General features: G+C 37.9%; 1 protein-coding gene across 1 annotated transcript in view; it reads left to right on the forward strand.

Annotated features, from left to right (window-relative positions):
* Positions 1–577: 577 nt before the first annotated feature.
* Positions 578–22,064, forward strand: part of LOC138326368 (lactadherin-like) — a 33,579-nt gene continuing 12,092 nt past the window's right edge. Inside the window, exons 1-2 of the mRNA XM_069272480.1 lie at positions 578–706; positions 1,078–1,156. Coding sequence (XP_069128581.1) covers positions 1,078–1,156 — 79 coding nt within the window. The 5' untranslated portion in view covers positions 578–706. The remainder of the gene's footprint in view (positions 707–1,077; positions 1,157–22,064) is intronic.

The raw sequence follows: 22,064 nt of genomic DNA on the forward strand, positions 1-22,064 counted from the left end.
TATTCTTTTCTTTTATTTGGTCTTATGTTAAATAAGCAACACATTCTCAATTATGTAAAACTCTGTTAAGGATATAAATCTCTGAGATATGAGAATTGTGTATCATATTACCCCTTATACGTGCTTTGAAGCAGACGTTCATACAATCGGGATCACAAAATGTTGCAAACTCCATGGCAAGCCGCAAGTATTACAATATTTAGTGACCCTCCGGGAGAAAATCCATATCCTTCATATGGAAGGGTAGTTTCCCCTTATACCTCGACGTTTTATTTCACTCAGATAATTATAATATTCTGTATTTTAAAAATAAATTCAATGACATACATAGAAATTGTGCGATATTTTTAACGCATACCCTGTTGTTTTTGTCTTTTATCGAGAAACCAGGCTAGTTTATCAAAATAACATTAACATTTCACAGCGAAAACTCTGGTGACGCAGTAACGCAACAAGAGGTTGTACTGCATGTACAGCCACATATCACATGTGTATAATGCTTAGGATACCACAACATCACACCCTTAATTAGCCTGTATAAGTGAAATAAATATCAGTAAGCGGCATTGGGCCACTACTAAAGCAGTGATTGGATAGGAAGAACATTTATATGTGATCGAAGCTGGGAAGTTTTTCTAGACCCAACACTTATATAAACATCTTATATTTAGTGAATCTAGATATACTTCGAGACCAAACATCCACAGTGAGTATCATTTATATAAACTTTATTGAAGTTAGCTAGATAGACTTGGAGACTAAACATTCACGGTAACATTTATATAACCACTGTGAATATTACCTAAATAAATATGTCCACTTTATCGAAGGTGGACAGACTCTTAAACCCAACATTCACTGTAAGTATTGCGTAATATGTAGATATTACATATTCGTTTACAGATTCCACAATTAATTAATTAATACATTCTATTTCTTTTGCGTCCCCAAACATTTGTTCTTTGGTAATATCAACTGTTTACATTTTTGTGATGTTTTCTTTTTCTAATTATATAAGGTTTATTTCGTACTTCTTTATTTATTTTGTATTCAATATGGAATTATTTTACACTTCAGATGCAAACAAGAATCGTGATTCGACTTCTAGAAGCGTGGCTTTTTTTCACGGCTATGGTCAGGGTCCATTCTCAGAGCGGTATGTCTGAATGAATATTTATCTACCTGCGATGAATTAATTAAGGATTTTAATTATATTTGTGTGTAATTGGTCAGAAACTGATTCCGTTGTGATACGTCTTGGATCTCAAATAGTGGCATTAACAGACCATTACTTGATCTCGTTAATGCCCTTGAATCGATTAACGTTTGACATGGCGCATCTCATTCAGCTTATATTGTTATCCTGTTGGTCGCCCTCAGTATATGCTTGACATGAGCACTAAAACGTCGTCACTAGTGTATCTTTTGCTTCATAAGGAAAGAAATCCACTTTCAAATATTACAATTGTCTGTGTATTAGCTTCCGTCTGTACGAACGAAATTAATTTAGTTCACTATATATTTTAATTTCAAAAAGATTTATTTGATATTGTATACATCACATGGATTGAAAGTCAGGCTAAACCTATTTAAGTCCTTTCCAAGTCACCTTATAAAATATATCTACATAAGTTCTGCATTCAGTTATGTGCAAATTAGATTACATTTGTAATTACAATATTAAATACTTAAAGGAGAAAAACTCCAACTTTATTTTTATTAGAAAATATGTTTATTGAAATTGAATTATTTAGTATTAATATTGCTAATGATTCCAGTGAGAGATTAAAGTCATGCGCATTTGTTGACAGACTAACATACATAATTCTACGAGATATTGGACCAAAAAGTTCACACTGACCCATCACTGAGCATTATCATCTTAAATTGTTGGTTAAGAACAATTATTAAGGGAAGATTGAATGCAATTTTGTAAAAGAATTGGAGTCATTCAATGTGTATAGTTCTAATATGTATATAGTTAGGTCATTCAATTAAATCAATAATAGACAAAAAATGTTATAACATTATAATATAGTGAATACTCCATATTCAATATTCACTATCCATCCAGCCCGGACAGTGTTACTTAAGTTAATATAATAAATATTTATATATACAGTAGTTTGATTGTACTGCCAAATGGTATGAACTAGCAAGTAATAAAGATATCGATACTTGTGCCTTGGATCATACTACGAGGGCTACATGGCACATATATGTATCAAAATCAAATCTTTTTGTATAGCAGATACATTCAGTCACACATTGTAAGATACATATATCAATTTCATTAATGCATTTTTTTTATATCCATATAATAATGTTCAATGTTTAAGTGATTATGATTATTTGGTAAACCTGAGTGTTGTTTTTCCTGTATAAGAACTGATCTCTGATCACGGAAGTTTTCACGATATATTTACACTCATTTCATTGCTACTGGATGTAGCTATGCAGCCCAATATTAAAATTTTATATAATAACTTGTGATGTTCTTGTCCAAAATTTACTGGTGCATCGGAAAATGAATGATAAAACACACGGTAGAAAATTGTAAAAAAAGTATCCGTTCTTTAAGAAATTATAAAAGTAAAAAAAATTAAAAAAAAAAAACTGGTCGTGATTTATAGTATGATAACAATTGTGCCGCCATTTGTATTAGCATCCGGTGGCGCCACCACTCCATAATAAAGTTCACATCATTCTTTAGATATAAAAATATACTTCAAAATACACTCTTTTTGCAGTCTTCTGATGCGTGTTAAGAAGTGGTAAAAAACTTGAGTGTGCCTTTCCTAGACTATGAACAGAACTCTCAAATTTGTTTCAACTTGTTATATCCACAGGGATCTGAGAATTAGTTACATATTATATAATCATGGACCCACCAGAGTGCCCTAAGACCATTTTTAAACGTTTTAGAGGCCTGGATAAAAAACCCGATAAAAATCATATTCTACATGGTACTATACGAGAAGGGTGGAAACTCACAGACTCAAAATTTCCAACCCGCCTACCTTTAGCGGCTATAAAAGCACATTTCTAGTACATCGTCATAAAAACGGTTACTACCGTTGGAAAGAGCGGTACTTTTCCTTTCAAAATCGTCCTATACATGTAAACAAAGTGCCGTCATTAAGACGATATAAGCCCCATTATGACAAACATCTTCAAGTCATCTAATTAATCAAAGTACTGTAAGTTATAAGCTATAAGTTATTCGAAATCATGAAATGTAATGGTCCCAATTTCAAAACTATATGGTACATTGTATTTTGTTAATTAAGATAAAGCATAGAACAGCTTCCTCTAAGTTCATTCACATACCGGTATTATCCAATGATCTTATCCGAAAGGAAGTGTTAACACATGCAAATTATGGCAAACAGTACATCAGGTTTCTTAAGTTAACTGTCATGCTGTATATTTTCTATACTTAAATTTTTAAAAATTTCATGACAAAATATCCATCAGCAACACTTGGCCTTTACTGATACTGAACTAAGTTTTCCCGTTATTTTATACTTGAAATACTTCACCAGACATATGGACTGACCTTTTCTACCATCTGTCCTCCACCAATAACCTCATAACCATGCCCTTTTAAGTCTTTTGTTAAACGCCTTGGATATTTTATACCTTTGTTGTTCTTTTTATATACATTACAAAGATTCATTGTGATTGAAAGCAAAGGTCCAATAGAACGCATTGATCACTTGCTACCGGGACAAATTTGGATTCACTTAAAATACAAACATAACGCTGGTTAAATCTCAGTACTCTTAGCTATAATATTAACAGGAAGTTGTTACAAATAGCTTATATGAACCCTGTGACTTTGAATAGAGATCAATGCAATTGATTAAATTATTCGACATACTTTGAAGCCCTATACTTTGTATTAAATTTAATACTACAGTTGTATAAGGTCATTTTAACTAATGACAAGAAGTCAGTTAAAAGTACATGTATTTGGCTATTTGATTCATGTGACCTTTAGTTAAGGTAAAGTTTATTCATTTGAACACGTTTTGCAGTCATTCATCCCAGCATGTTATAAGCTCACAGACAGGGCTGTACGCCTCTTATTTATTGATCATGTAGAGATATGTGTATATCTGTATAGACCTCATGGTTATCTGGTTTAGAGGAAATTTTGTTTAAAAGAAAATTTAATTCAAATGGCCTTGACTTATGACTTCAATATGTCCTCACAAGCTATTCATCTTAAAAAAATCTAAATTTATATAGACACTTTAGCCAAATGACTGTAACAGTTGACCATTAAATCAAACTCACTTAAATCATAGATTTCGACAGGACTGGCGTCTCAATTTTTAGTACAAAAAAAGGACTATCTAAATCTGATCTGTTTACATACGTGTATATATTTTGTTCAGAGAACATCCATGTAAGCTTCAATAGAATAATCTTATACTATGAAATAATGAAATCAAAATAATCAAAGTTTGTGGATGAACAGATATATAGATAGATTTAGACAATAAATAGATAAAAAGTACAAGGTATGAAAAAATCCTTATAATATTTCAGTGATTTATGAAATATACATACCATACCACAAGAAAAACCCCAAAATATCAATGTCCTCATATTTCTTAAACTTCGTACAGTATACTGTATTTCCTGAATAAATGTATTCATACATGTACCTCCTAAAATTTAAAAGAAACGTCAAGAGGCATCTGAGTTTACATGCTGTCAATATATTGATAGAATAACCAAATTTGTGTGTATATTGGTTTAGTATAATACCTTTCAGTCAATGATTTACCAGATGATTTAAAGTATATCATGCACCTTTAAAACTGTGGCTTGTTTGACTGTCATTAATTAAAATCAAACACGTAAGTACATTTTGCACAAGAGAGTTTAATACAATTTTTAACAGAATGGATATAAGTGATTAATTTAGTTGTAGCTATTAATTACTGGGTGACTATGTTGTATCAGATATTTGTTGTATTCTCATTATTTAATTTGTATTAAGTTATTTTCTTGCATTTGCTTAATACCTTTTAGTGTCTATCGACAATGTTAATTGTTACGTATACAGTACATTGATTATACTTTACAGTCATGTATAACCATACTTATCAAGGGCTGAATGCTAGTAAATTAGAAATGAACCATTAGCTTATTTTTTTCCAAACTGGAGATTATAGGCCAATATAAATTGTTAAATATTAAAATCAACACAAAGTTATATTATTGGTAAAAAATATATATGCAATAATGAAAATGATAATCACAGTATTAGTTATCCACATGAAAGGTATATCTTTCTCTTCATGAAAGATATATTTTTTTAAATGCACTTCTCCAGTAATATTTGAAAAAAATATATTAATTAAACAATGACTTGAAATATCAATCTTAATATTGAATCATGATTCCTACGATGTAAATAGAATACATTAATAAGAAAAACCACTTCTTTCATTTCATTTTAAGAAACTATTACAGTATAACCCCTTTAACTCGAACTCGCATTCTTCGAATACCCCCATTCCTCGAACTGATCGCATGGTCCCGACCATGCCCTTATATAATTTATGTAATAAAACCCCGGATAGCTCGAACTGCTATTCGTCGAATACCCCTCATTCCTCGAACAGAAATATATCCCGTTCCCGTCAAATGCATAGTAAAGAAACCATTTATTCGTCGAACAGTGCTTCTATCATATGGATGCGGAAGTTGTCAATTTGATTATTTAACAGAAATGAGGATTGTCCAACGAGTCACGGCTCCGTATTTCTTTATGTTATCGGTATTCAATTTCCATCCTACGGTTGCTAGTCTATTTAATGTTTTAGTTTAAGTTAAGGTTGAAAGGACAGAGCTCATCCATATGCAGGATTGTCCTAACCAGTCACGGCTCCGCATTTCGTTATGTTATCGGTATTAAATTCCATCCTACGGTTGCTAGTCTATTTAATAATTCAGTTTAAGTTAAGGTTGAAAGGACAGAGCTCATACATATGCAGCACATCAATGTTATTTGTAATCAATGCGTTCCATATATTGTTGTTTTTACGAATTTGGTCATTTAACTTTCCCGGTTTCTGTAAGCATCGTTTTCTCTTACATTAGTGCCTTTCAAATACGGTAATATTTTGATTAGCAAGTGCTTATGCATTATTTTTAAATCATTTAAAATCTTCTGCGAATTGGCGAATTTTAATCAATATACTGCACTGTACCTCTTGACCTTCATGTAGATAGCTAACTAGATATTTGTTCTGCCTAATTTACACTTCAAATTCTCTCCAGCATTTCACAACATGCATTTTTATAAAATACACATTTGATTAACATTATAATTACGATCGAAAATTATCGTTAAAATATTTTAAATGCTGGAAAAACAATACTTAAATCGTTATTGACATGCAAGCTTTGTCACAGACTGTGGCAATTTTCAGCATATCACAACGTGCATTTTTATAAAATTCACATTTTATTAACATTACGATTGAAAATCACCGTTATGAATAATTTAGATGCTGGAAAACAATACTTACTACGTTATCGACATGCAAGGTTTGTCACAGAATAGCAATTTTCAGCAATTCACAACGTTGAACGATTGAATATCGCCCTCATATATATATAAATGTTTTAAATGCTGGAAAACAATACTTCAAACGTTTTTGACATGCAAGGTTCGTCACAGACTGTGGCCAGTGCATATGCCTATTTTGGCAAACCTCGGATGAGTCTAATACCCCGTATTCCTCGATCTATGAACCTGGTCCCCTGCAGTTCGAGTTAAAGGGGTTTTACTGTATATACGAGAAGGATGGAAACTTAAAATTTCCAACCCGCCTACCTTTAGCGGCTATAAAAACACATTTCTAGTACATCGTCATAAAAACGGTTACTACCGTTGGAAAGAGCGATAATTTTCCTTTACAAAATCATCCTATACATCTATACAAAGTGCCGTCATTAAGACGATATAAGCCCTATTATGACAAACATCTTCAATCATCTAATTAAAAATTCATACTGGCTTCGTGTCCGATATAATATGCATGAGCGAGGCTTCGGCTGCAATCTCATTGGCCGGCTATAAAAAGTCTCTCTTTTTGGGACGTTGTACATCTATAGATGGATTTCGCCGTTACTATTCAAACATACATGTATATACGTGTGTCGCTTCTACCGAAAACAAACTCCAAGTTTGCAGTAATTCTTTATTCGTAGATAGCTGTAAATGCTGAAAGTACAGGAAGAAAAAAACAGATTTTCTTACAATTGTTAACAAAGAGGTCATAAGTGTAGGTATGAAATTGAATGCTGTCATTGTGACAATACAAAGGTAGGAATCACTTAAATGTCTTAAACATATTACTATCGATTTCACTTACATTGTTGTGGCACGTTCCGTATTTGTGCAACAAAGGCATCTTAGATGCAGTTTACGACGTGTGTTAAAAACAACACGTGAACTTTCTTCAGCGTTCTTCATCTTTTTGCACACGGCGCGCAGCGGCGTGAGTAAAATCCGGACCCGGGCATCTGAAGTTCCGGGACTCCAAGCCATGCCGTTCAGCGGCGTCACACTCCCCGCCTGGCGTCATTGACGCCACACATCTACTTCGAAAACAAATACACAATCTGAGTAATCGGTCTCACATAAGTCACCTTTTGACCATTCCTAACTACTTGAAGTTCAACTTTGCGAGCTCTTCCATCGTTGCTCGGAAAAGTACGAAGAACTTGTCCTAGAGGCCAGTCGTACCTAACTGTACCTTCCTCTTTCAGTAGAACAACATCTCCTTCCTGAATGTTGTCTCTAGTGTCGAGCCATTTCCGTCTCGACTGAAGCGAATGTAGATATTCGATCTGCCATCTTTTCCAGAATTGGTTCGCTAGAACTTGCGCATGTTTCCAAGTTGATTTATACGCGTCCTTGATGTCGATTTCCTCAAATGGTCCCAAGTCCACATCCACTTTCTGAGTTAAGAGAACTGACGGAGATAACACAGATGGTTCCAAGGGGTCGACCGACACGGGCGCGATAGGTCGACTGTTGATAATCGCGCATACTTCACACATAAATGTACTTAAAATGTCATGAGTAAGATTCCGTCGTGATTCTGACACGATGATTCCTTCGAGAATCCTCCTTGCTGTGCCGATGGCTCTCTCCCAGACACCGCCCATATGCGATGCATGTGGTGGATTGAAGATCCATGTAGTACAGTTTTCTACCAAGAACTTCTTAACAGTAGGACTTTCGACATTTACGGTGTTCATTTGAAGCGCGTCTGTACTGCCGACAAAGTTAGTACCTCTGTCAGAGTAGAACTGTGTAACCTTTCCGCGCAATGAGACAAAACGGCGAAGAGCATTGATAAACGCTGCTGAAGACATCTCCTCTACAAGTTCTATGTGCACGGCTCTACTGGTCATACAAGTAAAAAGTATCGCCCATCGCTTAGCATTAGCTGCACCACCACGTGTTTTCCTAGTCGAAACTTGCCACGGACCAAAGGTATCAACACCTACGTAGGTAAACGGTGGAGTAGGTTGCGTGCGGAATTCAGGTAAATTAGCCATTTTCTGGTACTCAAATTTCCGGCGAAGTTTCCTGCAGATGACGCATGAGTGGATGACTGACGAAATGAGTCTCTTGGCACCAATTATCCAATAACCAGTCGATCTGACTGCACCTTCCAAGATCTTTCTACCTTGATGTTTCGTTGTTTTCTCATGATAGTGAAGCACAATCAGTCGGGACAGGTGAGTTTTCCCAGGGATCACAATGGGTCCTTCTTGACCAGATAATGCATCTCCTGTGCGGATTCTACCACCAACGCGTATAATGCCATCATCGTCGAGGTAAGTGTCTAAGTATCTTAACGGGCTGTTCTTTGGCACAAGCTTCTTACTGCGGAGATTAGCAATTTCTTGAGGAAACTTCTCGTTCTGCATGAGTTTTATAAGGTAAGTCTCTGTCGATCTATATCTTCTCGTGTCGTCGTACGGCGGACGTCCTTGCTTCTTCCTGACATAACTGTGTAGTCTGGCGACTCCTCGAACCACTGAGACCCACGAGGAAAATCGTTCGAACCTCTCAAGACCTAGAGTGTGACCGACAGAGGTCTTCATAGTTTCCGATCTGATTTCTTTGTCGTCTTCGGGATCTTGTAGAGGGTATTCCGTTACCTCATTCACATCACTGGCGTCTCGCAAAAAGGTAGGTCCATTCAACCACATTCCATCTGAGAGTTCATTTGTCATACATGATCTTGTTCCTATGTCTGCTGGATTCTGGTCTGTTGGAACGTGACTCCATTCCTCAGGTGAGGTTTCCTGGTGAATACGATGGACGCGGTTTGACACGTAGGTATGAAAACGTTTGGTCCTGTTGTAGATGTACCCGAGTACTACACGACTGTCTATGAAAAACTTCCTTTCGTGAATCGTAACGTCAAGTTGCTCACTTACAAACTGAGCGATTTCCGTAGCCATAACTGCAGCACATAGTTCTAAACGCGGTATCGTATGCCCGTGACATGGAGATAGTTTCGATTTACCAAAGGCGAATCCAACGAAGGTGTCTATACCACTGGTAACACGAAGGAAGGAAACCGCGGAAATTGCCTTTTCAGAGGCATCCGAGAAGGTATGTAACTCCATCCTATCACTATCCTTCAATGACGTGGGTACAAATGTCCTGGGTATTTTCAAGTCTGATAAGTTGTGTAGGGAGTGACACCAGTTTCTCCATCTTAACTCAACATCCGGCTTAACTGCTTCATCCCATCCTGAGGTGGAGTTAACGACATCTCGAAAGATAAACCGTCCTTGTAGAATGACGGGGGCCAAGAACCCAAGAGGATCATAGAGGCTGTTCAAGCCTGAGAGTATCACTCTTTTCGTAACCTTAACCTGGGGTCCTTTGGGGCGATGTTGAAGACGAAGGTGTCTGACTCAAGGTTCCAGCCGAGACCTAGACTACGTTGAGTAGGAGCAGCGCTGAGCTCAAGGTTTATGTCGCTGAGGTCTTTAGCTCTGTCGCTCGGGGGAAAGGAATCCATCACATGTGGATCATTAGAGGCGAATTTGTAGAAGCGCAGCTTCCCTTGTTCCATCAGAGTAGCTTGAGTGCGCAGGAGAACATCAAGTGCTTCCTGTCCTATAGTAAACGAAACCAAACCGTCGTCCACGTAGAAATTGTTGTCTACAAACTCCTTCACATTAGGGTCGCATGAGTCACCAACACACTTACGGAGGCAGCATGTCGCGACTGCCGGAGATGGCGAATTGCCAAACAGATGAACGCACATCCGGTAGTCAACTAGCTGTTTTTCGGGTTCATTGTCCTCGAACCAAACGAAACGTACAAAGTTCCTATGGTCTTTTCTGATTCTGAACGAGTGAAACATCTGTTCGACATCACCAGCTACCGCAACACGTTCTTTACGGAACCGAAGTAAAATACCTAGTAGACTATTAGTCAGGTTGGGTCCTGATAGGAGAACAGAGTTGAGCGACTTCCCTGCGAAAGATTCGGAAGCGTCAAATACCATACTAATCTGGGTCGGCTTGCGAGGATGGTATACCCCAAAGATCGGTAAAAACCAACATTCCTCACCTTCTTCTAGAGGTGGGGCCTTTTCAGCATGTCCGTTTTTGAGAACGCGTTCCATGAACTTAATGGCGTCATCTTTCTTAGTCGGATTTTTCTTGAAGCTTGATGCGAGGGAATTCATCCTTTTCAGAGCTTGTTCACGATTGTTAGGTAATTTGGGTCTGTCTTTCCTGAAAGGTAGTGGTGCCGTCCAATGACCATCCTCTTTGAAACATTCTCTGTCCATAATATCCAGAAACTCACGATCTTCAACGGACAATCCAAGTTCATTGTCGTCGCGAGTAAGTTGGAAGATAGGATCCTGCTTATTGAGACTGTCCTGATCTTCATCAGTTTCCGTAATCTTGCGATGTGTCGGACATGGAGGGTAGGTAGTACCTTGACCTGACGGAAAGATGTGTGTCCTATTTGTAACTATCACTGAAGGTTGATGGACCTTGCCTAAACAGCACTCACCGATGATGGCCCAGCCAAGCGGAAGCTTCTGAGCAAACGGGAATCCATAAGGACCAGTCTTCTGCGACAGAACGTGATGGGCATCTGCATGATCGCGACCAATCAAGAGCAGAATGTCGGCCGAATCATCGATGTCCGGAATTTCGGCAGTAAGTTCGGATAGATGAGGGTAAGCTTGGGCTACCCTGGGTGAGGGAATTTCTGATCGATTATCAGGAATATCACCACACTCTATAACTCTCGTGAAATGTATGTTGGTAGCGTTGTCAACGCTGCATTTGATTATAGGTTCGACTATAAAATCCCGGCCACATCTGCCTGTGTTCACCGAGACACCGTTACATGTTGTAGGAAATTGTCGTAGTACTTGTATCAAACATATCAAAGAACTCTGGTTTGTCCAAAGTTTGGCTACTCTGGTCGTCCAGAATAGCATATAGTCGTCTTGCTTTCTCTTTATGTCCATCAGGGTAAACATTGACTAAAAGAGTTTTAACACACGATTTACCAGAAAATTCAGGTCCACAGACTTTCGTACACATGTTGTTAACAGTTTTAACCTTATTATCGTCAACTGGTTTCTCCCCGCCTTCCTTCTTCCCGCCATCTCTTTTTATGTGAAGGGCGGTTAAATGGGATCCCCCATAAGTTTCACACTTTAGCTTTGCTTTACAGTTTTTAGCTAGATGGGTTGACTCAAGGCAGCGGTAACACAGACCGATCTCCTTTATCAAGCATTTACGTTCTGCTATAGGAAGCGAACAGAACTTTCTACAACGTTTGATTACATGGAAGTCATTTGGGTGTAGGGGACACTTTTTGCTAGCTTGGCCGTTAGGAACATTTTCCCGCGTAACACCTCCACACTCGGTCTTCTTCGAATGAACGGACACAGGTTTAACTACTTCTGACTTCTTTGAAGCTACGTCGCGGTATTGAAAGCCTGGGTCGTTGCGGGTACGACTGAGGTCTTGTACAAACTGAACTAAGACGGTAAACGGTGGATATGGCACTCCGTATTTTCCTTTGTAGTCGGGAGCTCTTGTCGTCCACTTTTCGCGCCAAGGGTGAGGTAACTTAGAGATGATGGGTATGATCCCTACAGGCGAGTCATAATATGAGAACATAGTGCCATATTGCGAATTTCTTTTGATCCCGTCAATCTGGGTAAGAATATCGGCTAAGGTTTTTAGTATCTTTGACTGTCAGCGACGGAAACTTTTCCAATTTACTCTTTAGGGAACTGTCTACGAGCTCCGCAGCTCCGTATCTATCGTTCAGTCGATTCCAAATCATTTGAACCCCTTCAGATGGGTTTTCTACATTAGCTTGACGTATATTGCTCGCGAACTTAGATGATTCGGGTCCAAGCCACCGGACAAGAATTTGTAGCTCTTCGAATGGAGAAACCGATAGATCACGCGCAATGGATTCAAAGTTCATTTTCCATGCATTATATGCTTCTGGTTCATCGGTAAAATTGGTAAATCTTGAAATCATCAACTCTTTCTTCATGAGGTAGTTTGAGAATACAGTTAAATTGTCTATCGGATTAACTGGATTACTGACGGTTGACGTTATAGGCACCGTGGTTGTGAGCGGAATATGATTCGAACTACTGACCATGGTAGTAGGCATAATGGCGAATAACCCTGTTGGCGCTGTCGTAACAGTATGCGTAGGATTAGGCAACGCGTACCTTGAAGTGTTCATTTTTTGTTGAAATGTCGTTGCGTTGGGGTTATATGAAAATCCTGTTTGCGATGTGACCATAGTATTGAACGGAAATCCGGTTTGCGCCGTGACCGTAGGTTGACTAATGGGAGGAAGCTCATCTAAATAACTCTGTACCTTTTGAGGTCCAGTCATGGTTTCAACCCTTGGTGAAATATAGTGACTACTGTTATCTGGATCATCAGCGTCTTCAGCCTCAACTTCAGCTCGCGCGACAACTTCGCTTTGCTTTAAAATTTCCATTTCACCCTGGAGCTTCAGTTGTTCTTGTTTTATTTCAACTTCCCTTCTTAGAAAATCTACTCGTGTTCTCGCGAGGGTTGCCTCCCTTTTATGAATTGTTACCTTTGATGAACTGGAGCTTCTTGAGGCAGTCTCCGTCTTGTCTAACAATGCGTCCTCTATTCGTTTAGCTAGTCTGGCTATTATCTTTACCTTTCGTTCCATTTATTCTTCGTGTGTTTTAAGTTCATCTACACTTTCCTCTGACCTATTTCTGTTAAGAAATTCTGACACTGCGTTAGACTTATCCAGAAATTCTTTTCTCACCTTTTGTACATCAGTTTTCATTTGTCGTAATGTTCTAACTTCTAGTTCGGATTCCTTCAAATCAAATAAAATATTTTCTATCACTAACCATTTTTGGTCAGCTTTATAACATAATTCATTTAAATTCTGTCGAAATAGTTCTTTACCTTGTTCGGTTAACCTACGCACTCGCGAAGTCTCAGAATCGCTAATGCCATCATTCGAACCTGAATCCTCATGTAACGCGGCCTGATTTATAGAATCGGACGGATCGGTCACAATTTCAGGCTTACCGTGAGACATTTTCTAATGTTTTGTTATGTACACACTGTATAGGCAACAAATTTAAACTAATCCTATAGTAACTAAGCATTAAACATACAAAATGATAAATTCACATAGTAATCAAAGTTCAACATTCAATGGTAATAATGTCAATACAAATTAAATAACTCAATGTCTGTAAAACCACTAATCGCTAAATGATTATCAATTAAAATCAAAAATCAAAGGCGTCACATGATATACCAAATTCTGATTTCAATTCAAATAGGAATTTGATCCTGTTAGCTACTTTTAACTATGTTCTTTGTGTGACTGATCATTAATGAAGTAGCCTTTCTATGCAGATATATATATGTACAATTAAACACACAATGAAAGGATATAAAATGTTTCTCAAATTCAACTTTAAGTTTTGTATCAATCGAATGATATATAATTAAATGACACAACAAATCAATTTCGATAAAATATGCTCAACACATGAAACCTTTGCCTACTAGGCAATAATGAAAATATTTGTTCTGATTTGTGTTAAATGTTAAATGTTCAATTTCTAAATTCTAAATTTAAACTTGTTCAGAAATCAAAGTCTTGTTAATTAAAATAGAAATGATTCACTAATTGGGTAGCTAATAATCGTCTCTAAAACGTTAATCAGATTTAATGAATGAAATGTCAACACAGCTTTACTAAATGAAATGTCAACACTTGGATTAGGCCTATTCACAAAGTTCAGTTTCTTGAACTGTATTCAAAGTTCACATCTGGGGAGGGGGTGTTTATCATATGATGTCACCACTACGGTAACATAGTCTTCAAACTCGTTCAAGTTTTGCAAAGAGCCGACATGAAGTCATTGACATCGATTGTGGGCTGGCTAGGTCGATAGTACATCGGATGCTGGATACGCGTTGTTTACCTGCGGTCGCAGCATGGGTTCTCACTGGGGACAGTCTGGCAACAATCATTTACTGTGTCGCTTCTACCAAAAACAAACTCCAAGTTTGCAGTAATTCTTTATTCGTAGATAGCTGTAAATGCTGAAAGCACAGGAAGAAAAATCAGATTTTCTTACAATTGTTAACAGAGAGGTCATAAGTGTAGGTATGAAATTGAATGCTGTCATTGTGACAATACAAAAGTAGGAATCACTTAAATGTCCTAAACAAATTACGATTGATACAAAACAAAGGGAGGAATCACTTAAATGTCCTAAACATATTACTATCGATTTCACATACATTGTTGTGGCACGTCCCGTATTTGTGCAACAAAGGTATCTTAGGTGCAGTTTACGACGTATGTTAAAAACAACACGTGAACTTTCTTCAGCGTTCTTCATCTTTTTGCACACGGCGCGCAGCGGCGTGAGTAAAATCCGGACCCGGGCATCTGAAGTTCCGGGACCCCAAGCCACGCCGTTCAGCGGCGTCACAATACGTCTGTGGACTTTTTATAGCCGGCCAATGAGATTGCAGCCGAGGCCTCGCTCATGCATATTATATCGGCCACGAAGCCAATATGAATTATTATGCAGTTACTGTGGTTATCATGATAACCGGAACACTATACCTTGGTAATCCTATCGGCAATAGCCATAACTACGGGAGATAACTTTTACACTGTGTAGAGGGTGGAATATGTTCATAAAACAACAAACCCGCTGGGTTCAGACTCTTTCATGTTTATTCCATTTTTAAAAGACATTCTGTAAATATAATAAAAACACGATTAGTATATTCAACTCTCAAATCATATATATTTAATTCAACAACGAATCACGCGAATAACTTTCAAAGACAAACTTTACATTTCACATAATACCGAAAACGTACTATTGCAAACTAGATACGATACATAAAAGTAAAAACACACACTTACAATACGTATGGTGTATCAATGTGTACACTACAATGTATACTCCGTATGTCGTGAATACAGTCAATCGTAAGGCAACAGATTGAACTGCAATATAAAAGAACACACAATTCTTACTTCATTTCAGATATATGTAACTTATACATTTTACACACTTTACACTTTACAATTACAATCGGTTCACATATATACAATACATGTACATGTATCCGCATATATTTCATATTCCAAAAATATCTAAATTATAATAATCACATTCAAACCGTTTTCATACTGGGAGAATATATAGAGAATACACGGTTAGTATCTTACAATACAAGGTTTATTTTGGTGCGAGACTTAGGAAAGCCGAGATGACGAGGCTTTGCCGAGTCATCTCGGCTTTCCGTGTCGAGCACCAAAATAAAACTTGTATTGTAAGATACTAACCGTGTATTCTGTTTATCCTGCAACCATTATGGCTTTCAAAACGAAAGCAAATTGACAGTCATTTCGATGAATGTGACGTCACGTTTTAGCGGGACTGAATGACGTTTCATTCACCGGAAGGTTCAAGTTCTGGGTCAAGTTAGAAAAAGTTCCGTCAGATATGGAACAAATTCACGTGATCGTATTGACGGATAAAGCATATCGTATTGACGGATAAAGCACAAGTTTATCCGGCAGTAGTTATCGGTCAGTATGCGGGACAGTTGCAGGATAAATTATTATATTCATCGAAATGACGTCATTTTTACGATATCGAAAATCTCGTATGGCGGTGTCGTCTTGTTCTTGGCTCATGACAAAGGTATGTATTGTTAAGTAATTCTTTAATGGGTATTGGTTGTTATTTGAGTATTTTCATTTCCTTTCAGTGATATATCACCCTGAATAGAATTACGGTTACTGTTTGTGAATGCGCTTATTTATTTCCCACGGCAGTAAAAAGGAGTACACTCTCATTCGGTTAAGGGAATGAATCTTTACCTCCGCATCAAAGAAGCGTCTCGCTTCGAGCGAAACAAAGTAAGGAACTGTCAATTTGCTTTCGTTTTGAAAGCCATAATGGTTGCAGGATAAACAGAATACACGGTTAGTATCTTACAATACAAGTTTTATTTTGGTGCTCGACACGGAAAGCCGAGATGACTCGACAAAGCCTCGTCATCTCGGCTTTCCTAAGTCTCGCACCAAAATAAACCTTGTATTGTAAGATACTAACCGTGTATTCTCTATGTATTAACCAAGATAAAGAACAAGCAAAAGAAACGTCCAACCAAGAACAGAGACGATATAGAGTAAATACGTTTAACTTACAATACCGACCAATCAAACAACTTCATCAATGTCCGTAACAGTCAAATGTCCTGTCCGTCATAAAAGTCCGTCAGTGAACACTGCTAACGGGTACACAAACTTATACGTACATACACATATAGACAAACGCAGCGCTCGCGAATATGTACGATATATTACGTACGCAAGTAAAGGCGGCACGGCATAGATACATATTAATATTACTATTCACAACAAATTGTATATTTGTAAATATTGGAACATCTTTCAAATACACTTTTATACCACTTTTATTTAATAAATAAATTCACATAAAATATGACCCGACTACATACTCCCCCTGGTTTGAAAAAGACGTCCTCGTCTTTTGACAAGTATACAACATATAACAGGAAATACAAACATATTTAAGTTTAACATCTAAAATGACTACTCACAATATCAATATGAAATTTCTGCCATGAAAATGTACAACTTCACAAATTTCACTAGAGGCTAAATATAAAATAAAACAATCCGAATATGTTCAAAAACCTAAGACACACCACCCCCACATACAATCTTCACAAGTGCATCCGATGCCCGATCCTTCGAGAGTATCCCTTGCTGTACAAGTCCCTGTAAATACTCTGCTCGCGACATCCAGTCCGTTGAGATTCCTGGATACACTTGACTCATCACAAACTCTCCAGACCTTTGCCACACATGAGGCTGCCGTACTCTACTAGATCGTCTAGCAGCAGGAGTAGGTACATGTCTTTCCTCAACATGGACAGTAGCGCCCCCAGCCTCATCATCCCTAGAGACTTGGTCGTCACCGGGCGGTGCTACCTCCCCTGTCACAGACTGACGACGATTGTCACCATCCACAGTCTGCACAGATCCTAATTCTTCAGACTCCAGAGCATTGTCTTCAATCCCATCCTTCGAAACCACAAATCCAAGGAACTTCACTTTCTTCTTAAAGTAGGAGCACTTCTGTGGAGCCAGCTTCAAATCATGGTATCTGATCCTCTCAAAAACCTGTTGTAATCGCTCCGTATGCTCCTCAAATGTCCTGGAGAACACAATGATGTCATCAATGTAAACAAAACATATAGTGGTGTTCAACTCTCCAAGGCACTCCTCCATCAACCTCTGGTATGCATTAACCAATCCAAAAGGCATCCTATTAAATTCATAGAACCCTAAAAGTTCAATTGTGAAGGCAGTCCTAGCTTTATGCTCCTCCTGAAGTTCAACTTGATGATACCCACTTTTCATATCAAGTGTAGAAAAATAGTCGCAGCCTGATAGTGAATCAAGGATCTCCTCAACTCTAGGGAGTGGATATGAATCCTTAATGGTCCTGAAATTCAATTGACGGTAGTCAATGCAAATACGTAGTCGTCCATCCTTCTTACGGACTAACACAACAGCTGAAGCCCACGGTGAATGTGACCGACGTATCACACCAATATCCAACAGTTGGTGTAGATGATCACGGACTTCGCTAAGCATCGCTGGAGGGATACGGCGATGACCCTGCTTAAACGGCACCTCATCAGTCAAATCTATACCATGATGAACAGGAATGACCAAGGTCCATATCTCCCTTAGAAAATATATCCGAGAAGCTGGTGATTAACTGTTTCCCAATACTGAGCTCCTCGTCTGATAATCTGTCATCAAACTTCATCTTAAACAATGCATCCATATCAGCATCCATCGAAGTTGATTTATCTGCTGAATCCATGTCACCATCTCGCAAACATCACTTCACTTTAAGAGGCTGAATCTCGCATAAAACTGCTTGTGGCTGTATAGTAACATTCCTGGCTGTGATGTTGGATATGGTTACAGGTACAACACCATTCCTCCTATAGCTGTATTGGATAAGGCTTGGTGAAATATCCAAATCGTCTGCTAAAGATGATTCCTCTGACGATTTGAGGTAAGCACTGGTAGGTGTATGCTCCAACTCACAATCCACATAGCCGTTGGTGGTTACCTGGCTGTTAGGAGATATCTTGACGGGTGCACCTTCTGCATTCTTGACCACGCCCAGACAAAATTTCCTCCTCGTAAGATTTTGCTGACGCAACGCCATACATCTAAATGTCACATACCAAGGTGTTGAGAGTGTGGCCCCTTCCATCAGCTTATCAGCATAAACTTGCTTACAAGAGTTCATAATCTCCATTAAGATGTTGGTCCCAACTTCCACTGGCACCTTGAAATTATATCTGGTATCCGGTACAACAAGTAGGAGTCCTGACGTTGGAGTAGTGTGACCCTCAATCGTAGTCTCTATATCTGTGTTTATGAAACCATCATAAGGTAATGCCTCTCCTCCGGCACACTCAATGTCCAAAATGCTACCTAAAGACTGTAGTGGCAAATGACTGAGATTACTGTCATAAAACTGTCGACTAACGGTACTAACAGCAGATCCTGTGTCCAACAATGCAGTAATAACAATTCCAGAAATCTTCAGCTGTTCCTCAGTACACTGTCCAACTAATGCTGAATTAGTGCAATTATCTTCAGGTATAACAGGGCAATGTCGTCAAGTCATGCCTACTGGTGCCCAAGGCCTGTAGGTATCCGAGCGTTTAAAGACTTCCGGCTGTGTTCGAGGTTCACCCTACAGTCCCGCTTCATATGTCCTGGCTGTCCACATCTCCAGCATACCGGTCAACTGACATTATCTGGGAAAGGCTTGTCCTGTCGTCCAAACGTTTGGGATGGCGAATTAAAATTCCTATAAGCAGGCTGTCGATTATAAGTCGATTTCTTGTTCAGCTGTAACGCGGCTAACTCCTGTTTCAGCTTAGACATCTCGGTAGTGAGATCCTTCACCAAGGTCTTCATCTCCTTCATCTCATCTCCATGAGGCATAGCAACCTTGACAGGCTTTGGCTTCTCAGGTGATGAATCCGCTTGTTCTACTTGGCGCACAGCAATACGCAGCTTGTCATAATCCATAATGCTATCGAACTTATGATCTGTCACATCACGAAGTGATTACTTGAGCCCTCGCCAAAATTTGGTCTGCAGCATGTCAAATATTTGTGGCTGAGTAAGAGATCATCTGGTCCTAGCCTTGTCCAAAATATCTTCAAGTCTACTAGCCCAGGATGTCACTGTCTCTGTATCTGTCTGTTTTGCTGAATAGAAAGTAGCTAACAAATCCTCTAAAGCCGATATCTTGTCCAGAACCTGCTGTAATGTAACTGCAGACCCAAGTCTCCTGGTTGTCTTTGCTGCCTCACCCCTCAAAGATCTTTTCACAGCCTGGAAAATGGCTTGTTCCTTGTACACAGCCTCTCGCTGTAACATCTCAACCTCATAGATCCACTGCTCAAAAGATACTTCTCCATTGGGTACTTGTGGGGATCCAGAAAATATAGAGATTTTCGGTACATAGAAAGAACTGGACGTGTTTGGAGAAACTATGTTTTCACGGTGAACTTGACCTTGATCATCTACAGGTAAAAGGGGTGCATCCATCTCTTGCTTCATAACTTTGGACTTTGCTCCTCCCTCCTGCTATAAGATCAACTAACCACTTGGCAGCAGCAACCTTGGATTCTAATTCCGGATTAAGATCCATACTCGAGATAGCATCAATTAAATATTCCAGCTGTTTCTCCTTTGACTGCGCCATAGTTGAGATATTACACAAAAAACACAAGCATAAAAACACTAGTAATACAGTCATGAAACTCCAATATAAAATATGTTAACTGGCACCGCTTAAAAAATAAAGTCCAAAAATATGCTGAAAACTGGAAAAATATAGGAAAAAACAAAAACCTGAAACAAATATAAACTATAAATCAAAGTACAATTATCTGTGAAAATAATAAATTAAACATAAATACAGGAGTAAGAAATACCACACAAAAATAAATAAATTAGGGAATATTAAAGTCCGCGTGAAGCTTGACATTCACAAAAATATTCAACAAAATACTTTAAATGTAAACATACAGTTGAAATCAAAGTAAACACAAGTCAAACCAAAACTAAAGTCTGAATGTATAAATATTTAAAGAAAATTACAACAGTATCTCACACCGAATAAAAAAATTTGCGACAGAGTCTAGGTAAACTGAAAAGAAAACACCAATTCCTGAAATTCTAAATTGCAAATAGAAATATACCCAAGAATAGATCAAGTAAAGGGAGGTAATCAATAACTCATGCACAAAGGGCAGGCAACTTACCAATATCAAAGCAATACACAATACTACCTCATGAAATAACCTACAAATAATAAACATAAAGTACATGTGTGTATACGATAATACGGAAAATAAATACAAACAACCCAAACTCGAATAATTTCTAAAGATAAGAAATAATAAATCGATGTTACGCGAAATGAAAGAAACCGGAATAGAAAATACAGCGTATCGCAGGCGCAGGAGTTCAACATAAATACTGTAACAACATTTAGGTAAATAAACGCATGGAAGTCATGATGTGTAATGTCGGTTATAGTATCTTGGTCAATTCAGAAAATCAACTACCACCGGCGAAGTAAAACTACACCTATATACCACCATACAAGAACCAGAATAAAGAAAATCAGCTAAAATAGACAACTAAAATAGTGAAAATACTAACCACAAAGCAGGTAACCAGCAGGGCAGGAACACGATCACTCCATACTCACATTCAGGTAGAATAACACAAGAGTAAACACAGGACATTCAGGCAATTACAATCGGATCACATGTATACAATACATGTACATATATCCGTATATATTTCATATTTTAAAATTATCTAAATTATAGTAATCACATTCAAACCATTTTCATACTGGGAGAATATAATAATGTATTAACCAAGATAGAGAACAAATAATAGAACAACCGAAAAGCAAGACTTACCCAAATGATTAAATTTCGGGACCGAGCAAAAGAAACAAAGAACAGAGACGAAATTCAAATATCCTGAAATACAAAAAGATATATAGTACTGACAATACCGACCAATCGAACAACTTCGTTAATGTCCGTAACAGTCACATGTCCTGTCCGTCATAAAAGTCCGTCAGTGAACACTACTAACGGGTACACAAACATATACGTACATACGATATATATATTACATACGCGAATAAAACACGGCACGGCATAGATATATATTAATATTACTATTCAATACAAAGTGGATATTTGTAAATATTGGAACATCTTCCAAATTCACTTTTATACCACTTTTATTTAATACATAAATTCACATAAAATATGACCCTACTTGCACAGAGGTCAAGAAT

Source organism: Argopecten irradians, chromosome 6 (assembly GCF_041381155.1).
Source record: "Argopecten irradians isolate NY chromosome 6, Ai_NY, whole genome shotgun sequence".
NCBI lineage: Eukaryota > Metazoa > Mollusca > Bivalvia > Pectinida > Pectinidae > Argopecten > Argopecten irradians.